This window comes from Heptranchias perlo, chromosome 18, assembly GCF_035084215.1.
Source record: "Heptranchias perlo isolate sHepPer1 chromosome 18, sHepPer1.hap1, whole genome shotgun sequence".
NCBI classification, from domain to species: Eukaryota; Metazoa; Chordata; class Chondrichthyes; order Hexanchiformes; family Hexanchidae; genus Heptranchias; species Heptranchias perlo.
This window is the reverse complement of record NC_090342.1, coordinates 58,822,829-58,833,599: the sequence shown is the minus strand read 5'-3', so window position 1 is coordinate 58,833,599 and position 10,771 is coordinate 58,822,829. Positions and strand designations below refer to the sequence as shown.

Below are 10,771 nucleotides of genomic sequence, written 5' to 3'. Positions count from 1 at the left end.
TCCTGGCATGCTCTTCTACACTCCTCATTGAACCAGGGTTGATCCCCTGGCTTGTTGGTAATGGTAGAGTGAGGAATATGCCGGGCCATGAGGTTACAGATTGTGCTGGGATATAATACTGCTGCTGCTGATGGCCCACAATGCCTCATGGATGCCCAGTTTTGAGCTGCTAGATCTGTTCTGGATCTATCGCATTTGCACAGTGGTAGTGCCACACAACACGTTGGATGGTGTCCTCAATGCGAAGACGGGACTTGGTCTCCACAAGGATTGTGCAGTAGTCACTCCTACCAATATTGTCATGGACAGATGCAACTGCGACAGGTAGATTGGTGAGGACGAGGTGACGTAGGTTTCTCCCTCATGTTGGATCTCTCACCACCTGCTGCAGGCCCAGTAAGGCAGCTATGTCCTTCAGAATTCGGCCAGTTCGGTCAGTAGAGGAGCTAACGAGCCACTCTTGGTGATGGACATTGATTTCCCCACCCAGAGTACATTCTGTGCCCTTGCTACCCTCAGTGCTTCCTCCAAGTGGTGCTCAACATGGAAGAGGACTGATTCATCAGCTGAGGGAGGACGGTAGGTGGTAATCAGCAGGAGGTTTCCTTGCCCAAGTTTGACCTGATGCCATGAGATTTCATGGGGTCCGGAGTCAATGTTGAGGACTCCCAGGGCCACTCCCTCCTGACTGTATATCACTGTACCGCCACCTCTGGTGGGTCCGTCCAGCCGGTGGGACAGGACATACCCAGGGATGGTGATGGAAGAGTCTGGGACGTTGGCTGAAAGGTATGATTCTGTGAGTATGGCTATGTCAGGCTGTTGCTTGACTAGTCTGTGGAACTGCTCTCCCAATCCTCAGATGTTAATGAGGAGAATTTTACAGGGTCAACTGGGCTTGGTTTGCTTTTGTCGTGTCCGGTGCCTAGTGGTCCGTCTGGTTTTATTCTTTTTGTCTTTTTGTAGCGAGATTGTACAACTGAGTGTCTTGCTAGGCCATTTGAGAGGGCAATTAAGAATCAACCACATTGCTGTGGGTCTGGAGTCACATATAGGCCAGACCGGGTAAGGACGGCAGGTTTCGTTCCATAAAGGACATCAGTGAACCAGATGGGTTTTTACGACAATCCGGTAGTTTCATGGCCACCATTACTGATACTAGTTTTTTATTCCAGGTTTCATTTAATTAAACTGAATTTCAATTCCCCAGCTGCCGCGGCGGGATTAAGAGTCCATGCCTCTGGATAACTTGTCCAGTAACATAACCACTATGCCACGATACCCATAAGAGCAGGTCAGAGGATGGGTATTCTGTGGTGAGTGACTCACCTCCGGACTCCCCAAAGCCTTTCCACCATCTATAAGGCACAAGTCAGGAGTGTGATGGAATACTCTCCACTTGCCTGGATGAGTGCAGCTCCAACAACACTCAAGAAGCTCGACACCATCCAGGACAAAGCAGCCCGCTTGGTTGGCACCCCATCCACCACCCTAAACATTCACTCCCTTCACCACCGGCGCACTGTGGTTGCAGTGTGTACCATCCACAGGATGCACTGCAGCAACTCGCCAAGGCTTCTTCAACAGCACCTCCCATACCCGCGACCTCTACCACCTAGAAGGACAAGGATAGTAGGCACATGAGAACAACACCACCTGCACGTTCCCCTCCAAGTCACACACCATCCCGACTTGGAAATATATCGCCGTTCCTTCATCATCGCTGGGTCAAAATCCTGGAACTCCCTTCCTAACAGCACTGTGGGAGAACCTTCACCACACGGACTGCAACGGTTCAAGAAGGCGGCTCACCACCACCTTCTCAAGGGCAATAAATGCTAGCCTCGCCAGCGACGCCCACATCCCAAGAATGAATTAAAAAAAGCTCAGCTCAAGCATTAATAGGAATAGGGAACAGTCTGGTTCAGCCTGAGACAGTGGCCAGGGAGGGGGATGGAATCGGTAGCTAGGGAACAGAATTTGTGGTGGAGGCCGAAGACAACGGCTTCAGTGTTCTCAAAGTTTAGAGCGACAAAATTAGGGTTCATCCAGGACTGAATGTCGGACATGCAGTCTGACAACACTGGAGGGATCAAGAGAAGTGTGGTGAAGTAGAGCTGGGTGTTCCACCGTTTTTTTTATTCGTTCATAATTCTGCTCCTATTTCTTATGTTCTTAACTTGGGCTCATCCAAAACTCTGCAGCCCGTATCGTAACTCGCACCAAGTCCCGTTCCCCCATCCCGCCTGTGCTCGCTGACCTACTTGGGCTCCCGATCCGGGAATGCCTCGATTGTAGAATTCTCATCCTTGTTTTTAAATCCCTCCATGGCCTCACCCCTCCCTACCTCTGTAACCTCCTCCAGCCCTACAACCCTCCGTGATCTCTGCGCTCCTCCAATTCTGGCCTCTTGCGCATCCCTGATTTTAAACGCTCCACCAGTGGCAGCCGTGCCTTCAACTGTCTGGACCTTAAGCTCGGGAATTCCCTCCCTAAACCTCTCCGTCTCTCCACCTCTCTCTCCTCCTTTAAGACACTCTTTAAAACCTACCTCTTTGACCGAGCTTTTGGTCACCAGTCCTAATACCTCCTTATGTGGCTCGGTGTCATATTTTGTTTGAAAATCGCTCCTGCGAAGCGCCTTGGGACATTTTACTACACTGTTGTTGTTAGTGTACATGTGGAAGCTGACCCCATGTCTTCAGACAACGTCGCTGAGGGGCAGCATGTAGTTGAGGGGATCAAGGATAGATCCTTGGGGGACTCCAGAGTTAAGGTGCAAGGGCGAGAAGAGAAGCCATTGCAGGTGATTCTCTGGCTACGACTGGATAGATAAGAATGAAACCAGGTGAGGACAGTCCAACCCAGCTGGATGACGGAGAAGAGGTGTTGCTGGAGGATGGTGTGGTCAACCGTGTCAAAGGCTGCAGTCAGGTCGAGAAGGATGAGGAGGGACAGTTTTCCACGGTCACAGTCACCATAGGATTTCATTTGTGACTTTGGTAAGGGCCGTTTCACTGCTGTGGCAGGGGCAGAAAACTGATTGGACGGATTCATACGAACATACAAATTAAGAGCAGCAGTAGGCCTTTCGGCCCCTCGAGCCTGCTCTGCCATTTGATAAGATCTGATTGTGACCTCAACCCTACTTTCCCGTCTACCTACTATAACCTTTGACTCCCTTGTTAATCAGGAATCTATCTAACTCAGCCTTAAAAATATTCAATGACCCTGCCTCCACCGCTCTCTGGGGAAGGGAGTTCCACAGACTCACGACCCTCAGAGAAAAAATTTCTCCTCATCTCCTTCTTAAATGGGAGACCCCTTATTTTTAAACTGCAGCCCCTAGTTCTAGTCTCTCCCACAAGGGGAAACATCCCCTCAGCATCTACCCCTTCTAGTCCCCTCAGGATCTTATATCTTTCAATAAGATCACCTCTCAGTCTTCTAAACTCCAATGTATACAGGCCCAACTTGTCCAACCTTTCCTCATTAGATAACCCCCTCATCCCAGGAATCAGTCGTGTGAACCTTCTCTGAACCGCCTCCAAAGCAATTATGTCCTTTCCTAAATAAGGAGACCAAAACTGCACACAGTATTCGAGATGTGGCCTCACCAATGCCCTGTACAACTGTAGCAAAACATCTCTACTTTTATATTCATTCCCCTTGCAATAAATGACAACATTCCATTTGCCTTCCTAATCTCTTGCTGTACCTGCACACTAACTTTTTGTGATTCATGTACCAGGACACCCAGATCCCTCTGTACCTCAGAGCTCTGCAATCTCTCTCCATTTAAATAATATACTGCTTTTCTATTCCTCCTGCCAAAGTGGACAAGTTCACATTTTCCCACATTATACTCCATCTGCCAAATTTTTGCCCACTCACTTAACCTATCTCTATCCCTTTGCAGACTCCTTATGTCCTCTTCACAACTTACTTTCCTACCTACCTTTGTGTCTTCAGCAAATTTAGCAACCATACATTCGGTCTCTTCATCCAAGTCATTGATATAGATTGTAAATAGTTGAGGCCCAAGCACTGATCCCTGTGGCACTCCACTTGTTACATCTTGCCAACCTGAAAATGACCCATTTATGCCCACTCTCTGTTTCCTGTTAGCTAACCAATCCTTTATCCGTGCTAATATGTTACCCCCGACACCATGAGCTCTTATTTTGTGCAGCAGCCTTTGATGTGGCACCTTGTCAAAAGCTTAAGTTGTTTAACATAGAGTTATGGGAAAGATGGGCACGGATTTGGGAGCTGACAACACGTTCTACGATTTTGGAGAGGAAAGGGAGGTTGGAGATGGGGCAGTAATTTGCAAGAACAGAGGGGATGAGGGTGGATTTTATGAGAAGCCGGGTGATGAAGGCAGACTTGAAAGGGAGGGGGACAATACTTGAGGAGAGGGAACCATTTACAAGGTCAAGAAGGGAACTTGTGGTCAGTATGTTAGTGGGAATGTGGTCGAGGAATCAGGAGGTTGGTATCATGGACCAGATAAGCTCGGAGAGGATATGATGGTAAATTGGAGAGAAACTAGAGAGAGATAGGGTTTCAGGATTATGGTGGGTGGGGGCTGGGGGTTACCAGTATGCCTGCTTTCCATTTCCACACTGATAATTTAGTGCCTCATTCAGAGGAGGTTTGTGCAGTGACTCTGTGCTCACTAGGAAGTTGAGACTGTCCAAACTGATTTAAGGCAGGATCCATACAGATAGCAGACTCAGGACATGCTAATCCAACAGTCTAGGCTGGGGTTGATCCCCAGATCCGGGGCTGAAAGGCCAGCACATCAAATGCCGAGCTGCAGACACAACAAAATTCAACCAGGAAGTGCAGCTCATTCAGCCTCTGAAAGAGGTGTTCACACTCTCAGTGAGATCATTGTGAAAGAGGAGTGGTTCATTCTCAGTGAGACCTTTCTGAATGAGGAGTGTTCACACTCGATGGGACCTTTCTGAATGAGAAGGAGCGTTCACACTCGATGGGACCTTTCTGAATGGGAAGGAGCGTTCACACTCGATGGGACCATTCTGAATGAGAAGGAGTGTTCACACTCGATGGGACCTTTCTGAGAAGGAGTGTTCACTAAGTGCAGGAACTAAGTGTCACAAAACATATTTGAAAGTTCTTTATCTGAATGCACGTAGCATTCGTAACAAAATGGACGAGTTAACGGCACAAATAACTACTTATGGGTATGATCTTGTGGCCATTACAGAAACATGGCTGCAGGGTGACAACGACTGGGAATTAAATATGCCAGGGTATTTAACAATCAGAAAGGACAGACAGGAAGGAAGGGGAGGTGGGGTGGCTATGTTAATAAAGGAAGGAATCACTGTAATACAGAGAAATGATATTGGGACAAAGGATCAGGATAATGAGACAGTTTGGGTAGAGATAAGGAATAATAAGGGGAAAAAAACACTAGTGGGCGTAGTATATAGGCCTCCTAATAGTTGCAACTCTGCTGGAAGAAGTATTAATCAGGAAATAGTCAGGGCATGTAATAAGGGAACAGCTATAATTATGGGGGATTTTAACTATCATATTAACTGGACAAATCAAATTGGGCAGGGCAGCCTTGAGGAAGAGTTTATTGAGTGTATTAGGGATGGATTTCTTGAGCAGTATGTAACTGATCCTACAAGGGGGCAGGCAACCTTGGACCTGGTCCTGTGTAATGAGCCAGGATTAATTAATAATGTCCTAGTTAAGGAACCCCTTGGAATGAGTGACCATAACATGGTTACATTCCATATCCAATTAGAGGGTGAGAAGGTTGGTTCTCAAACAAGCGTACTGAGCTTGAATAAAGGAGACTATGATGGTATGAGAGCGGAATTGATTAAAGTGGACTGGGAAAATAGATTAAAGGGTAAGACGGTACATGAACAGTGGTGTTCATTTAAGGAGTTATTTTACAACTTTCAAAAAATATATATTCCACTGAGGAAAAAAGGGTGTAAAAGAAATGACAGCCATCCGTGGCTAAGTAAAGAAATTAAGGATAGTATCCGACTGAAAACAAGGACATATAAGGTAGCCAAACTTAGTGGGAGGATAGAAGATTGGGAAGTCTTCAAAAGACAGCAAAAAGTAACTAAAGGATTGATTAAGAAAGGGAAGTTAGATTATGAAAATAAATTAGCAAAAAATATAAAAACAGATAGCAAGAGTTTCTACAGTTATATAAAAAGAAAAAGGGTGGCTAAGGCAAACATAGGTCCCTTAGAGGATGAGACCGGGAAATTAATGGTGGGAAACATGGAGATGGCAAAAATGCTGAACAAATATTTTGTTTCAGTCTTTACGGTAGAGGACACTAAGAATATCCCAACACTGGACAAACAGGGGGCTCTGGGGGGGGGGGAGGAGCTAAATACGATTAAAATCACTCAGGAATTGGTACTCAGTAAATTAATGGGACTCAAGGCGGATAAATCCCCTGGACCTGATGGCTGAAATCCTCGGGTCTTGAGGGAAGTGGCAGTAGGGATTGTGGATGCTTTGGTAATAATTTTCCAAAATTCTCTGGACTCGGCAAAGGTCCCGGCAGATTGGAAAATTGCTAATGTAACACCGTTATTTAAAAAGGGTAGTAGGCAGAAGGCTGGAAATTATAGACCAGTTAGCCTAACATCTGTGGTGGGTAAAATTTTGGAGTCTATTATTAAGGAGACAGTAGTGGAACATTTGGATAAACATAATTTAATAGGACAAAGTCAGCATGGCTTTACGAAGGGGAAGTCATGTCTGACAAATTTGCTTGAGTTCTTTGAGGACATAACGTACAGGGTGGATAAAGGGGAACCAGTGGACGTAGTGTATTTAGACTTCCAGAAGGCATTCGACAAGGTGCCACATAAAAGATTATTACTTAAGATAAAGAATCACTGGATTGGGGGTAATATTCTGGCATGGGTGGAGGATTGGTTATCTAACAGGAAGCAGAGAGTTGGGATAAATGGTTCATTCTCGGACTGGCAACCAGTAGCCAGTGGTGTTCCGCAGGGGTCGGTGCTGGGTCCCCAACTCTTTACAATCTATATTAACGATTTGGAGGAGGGGACCGAGTGTAACATATCAAAGTTTGCAGATGATACAAAGATGGGAGGGAAAGTGGAGAGTGAGGAGGACATAAAAAACCTACAGGGGGATATAGACAGGCTGGGTGAGTGGGCGGAGATTTGTCAGATGCAATACAATATTGGAAAATGTGAGGTTATGCACTTTGGCAGGAAAAATCAGAGAGCAAGTTATTATCTTAATGGCAAGAAACTGGAAAGTACTGCAGTACAAAGGGATCTGGGGGTCCTCGTGCAAGAAAATCAAAAAGTTGGTATGCAGGTGCAGCAGGTGATCAAGAAGGCCAACGGAATGTTGGCTTTTATTGCTAGGGGGATAGAATATAAAAACAAGGAGGTATTGCTGCAGTTATATAAGGTATTGGTGAGACTGCACCTGGAATACTGCATACAGTTTTGGTGCCCATACTTAAGAAAAGACATACTTGCTCTCGAGGCAGTACAAAGAAGGTTCACTCGGTTAATCCCGGGGATGAGGGGGCGGACATATGAGGAGAGGTTGAGTAGATTGGGACTCTACTCATTGGAGTTCAGAAGAATGAGAGGCGATCTTATTGAAACATATAAGATTGTGAAGGGGCTTGATCGGGTGGATGCAGTAAGGATGTTCCCAAGGATGGGTGAAACTAGAACTAGGGGGCATAATCTTAGAATAAGGGGCTGCTCTTTCAAAACTGAGATGAGGAGAAACTTCTTCACTCAGAAGGTAGTAGGTCTGTGGAATTTGCTGCCCCAGGAAGCTGTGGCAGCTACATCATTTAATAAATTTAAAACAGAAATAGACAGTTTCCTAGAAGCAAAGGGAATTAGGGGTTACGGGGAGTGGGCAGGAAATTGGACATGAATTTAGATTTGAGGTTAGGATCAGATCAGCCATGATCTTATTGAATGGTGGAGCAGGCTCGAGGGGCCGATTGGCCTACTCCTGCTCCTATTTCTTATGTTCTTATGTTCTTGTTCACACTCGATGGGACCTTTCTGAATGAGGAGTGTTCACACTCGATGGGACCTTTCTGAATGAGAAGGAGTGCTCATACTCGATGGGACCTTTCTGAATGAGGAGTGTTCACACTCGATGGGACCTTTCTGAATGAGAAGGAGTGTTCACACTCGATGGGACCTTTCTGAATGAGAAGGAGTGTTCACACTCGATGGGACCTTTCTGAATGAGAAGGAGTGTTCACACTCGATGGGACCTTTCTGAATGAGAAGGAGTGTTCACACTCGATGGGACCTTTCTGAATGAGAAGGATTGTTCACACTCGATGGGACCATTCTGAATGAGAAGGAGTGTTCACACTCGATGGGACCTTTCTGAATGAGAAGGAGTGTTCACACTCGATGGGACCTTTCTGAATGAGAAGGAGTGTTCACACTCAATGGGACCTTTCTGAATGAGAAGGAGTGTTCACACTCGATGGGACCTTTCTGATTGAGAAGGAGTATTCACACTCGATGGGACCTTTCTAAATGAGGAGTGTTCACACTCGATGGGACTTTTCTGAATGAGAAGGAATGTTCACACTCGATGGGACCTTTCTGAATGAGAAGGAGTGTTCACACTCGATGGGACCTTTCTGAATGAGAAGGAGTGTTCACACTCGATGGGACCTTTCTGAATGAGAAGGAATGTTCACACTCGATGGGACCTTTCTGAATGAGAAGGAGTGTTCACACTCTCGGTGAGACCAAAATCTGACCAACAGCTTCAAAACAAGCTGATGTCGAATGAGTCCTGAATATAAGCTGTGACATGCACAAGCAACTAAGTACACTCCACAGTGCAGCCGGACACATGCTTGCAACTTAAGCTTTAGGGACTCCCAAACATTCCTCTGAGGGAAAAAAAGGAAGTGCATGAAAGCCTGAAGGGGTGTTAGTGTTGAAGGGGTGAGAATTATTTTCTGGGGGCGGGGGGGTGGCGGTTCTTTGACCATATCTCTGAGAAAATATAGATTGTTGACAGTTGACTTGACGCACTTTTCACTACTGTGGAGCCTACAAGGAGCATGGCCATCAAATACTTTTCAAAAAGGATGGGAGGTTTGCTGGAATCTATTGAAATCTCTCCTCATTCAGATTGTAAGGTTTTCTTCCCCCCGTACCAACAATTACTGGGAGAGCTTTGGGAAATTTTCTTTCAGCTTTTAAAAAGTTGTCGTACAGGGGATTTGAACCCTCAGCCCTGATTGGTCAGCAACTAGCAGAGTTCGAATTGTACACCATGACGACAGGCTGATTTAACCCCTTCCTAGCCCAGAGACACTAAATGGAAACAGGAAGGGAATGAAAGAAAGCAAGAGGAAGAGGTTCAGAACTGGCCCGCAAAACTCTGCTGTAAATCCCACTCGACTCCAGTCCTTCAAACCCATGTTATATGGGTGGGAAGACGGTTCAGTACCAGGAAATTGTGTGGACGGCCAAATAAGATCACTGGGGCCCAATTTTAATATAATTAATGGCAAACAGGTGGTCACTTCAGGGACCAGTACAAAACCCGACAGGAAAACAGGCAGAAGTGCGGCCTGGTGGATCGATCCCCACTTTTCCGTGGGAATAAATCTGCTCGTAACGTTTCCCGTTTCTTGCCGGCCTCTCAACAAAATCTGGAGCGTCAGGTACAGGCTGGACATGGTACTCACATGAGGTCTGGCCGGTAACGGTGGATGATGGCGGAGAGCGCCAGACCGCTCTTCCACGATGTGGTCAGATCAATCACATTGACGTTCTTGTAACCCTGCGTCTGCTTTTGGCACCAGGCGAGCAGCTTATTGGATCGAGCCATGGAGTCTGTAAACCCAGAAAAGAAACAATCAGTACATGATTAGGGGCGTCGGAGCGATTAGGGGCGTCGGAGCAATTAGGGGCGTCGGTGCAGATTAGGGGCGTCGGTGCAGATTAGGGGCGTCGGAGCAGATTAGGGGCGTCGGAGCAGATTAGGGGCGTCGGAGCAGATTAGAGGCGTCGGAGCAGATTAGGGGCGTCGGTGCAGATTAGGGGCGTCGGAGCAGATTAGGGGCGTCGGAGCAGATTAGGGACGTCGGAGCAGATTAGGGGCGTCGGAGCAATTAGGGGCGTCGGAGCAGATTATGGGCGTCGGAGCAGATTAGGGGCGTCGGAGCAATTAGGGGCGTCGGAGCAGATTAGGGGCGTCGGAGCAGATTAGGGGCGTCGGTGCAGATTAGGGGCGTCGGAGCAGATTAGGGGCGTCGGAGCAGATTAGGGGCGTCGGTGCAGATTAGGGGCGTCGGAGCAGATTAGGGGCGTCGGAGCAGATTAGGGGCGTCGGAGCAAGTATGGGCGTCGGAGCAAGTAGGGGCGTCGGAGCAGATTAGGGGCGTCGGAGCAAGTAGGGGCGTCGGAGCAGATTAGGGGCGTCGGAGAAGATTATGGGCGTCGGAGCAAGTAGGGGCGTCGGAGCAAGTAGGGGCGTCGGAGCAGATTAGGGGCGTCGGAGCAGATTAGGGGCGTCGGTGCAGATTAGGGGCGTCGGTGCAGATTAGGGGCGTCGGAGCAATTAGGGGCGTCGGTGCAGATTAGGGGCGTCGGTGCAGATTAGGGGCGTCGGAGCAGATTAGGGGCGTCGGAGCAATTAGGGGCGTCGGAGCAATTAGGGGCGTCGGTGCAGATTAGGGGCGTCGGAGCAGATTAGGGGCGTCGGAGCA

At 47.5% G+C, this 10,771-nt stretch overlaps 1 protein-coding gene across 1 annotated transcript in view; it reads right to left on the bottom strand.

Annotated features, from left to right (window-relative positions):
* Positions 1-9,707: 9,707 nt before the first annotated feature.
* Positions 9,708-10,771, bottom strand: part of LOC137334897 (F-actin-monooxygenase MICAL3-like) — a 173,462-nt gene continuing 172,398 nt past the window's right edge. Inside the window, exon 12 of the mRNA XM_067999978.1 lies at positions 9,708-9,896. Within this exon, the coding sequence (XP_067856079.1) occupies positions 9,745-9,896 (152 nt within the window). The 3' untranslated portion in view covers positions 9,708-9,744. The remainder of the gene's footprint in view (positions 9,897-10,771) is intronic.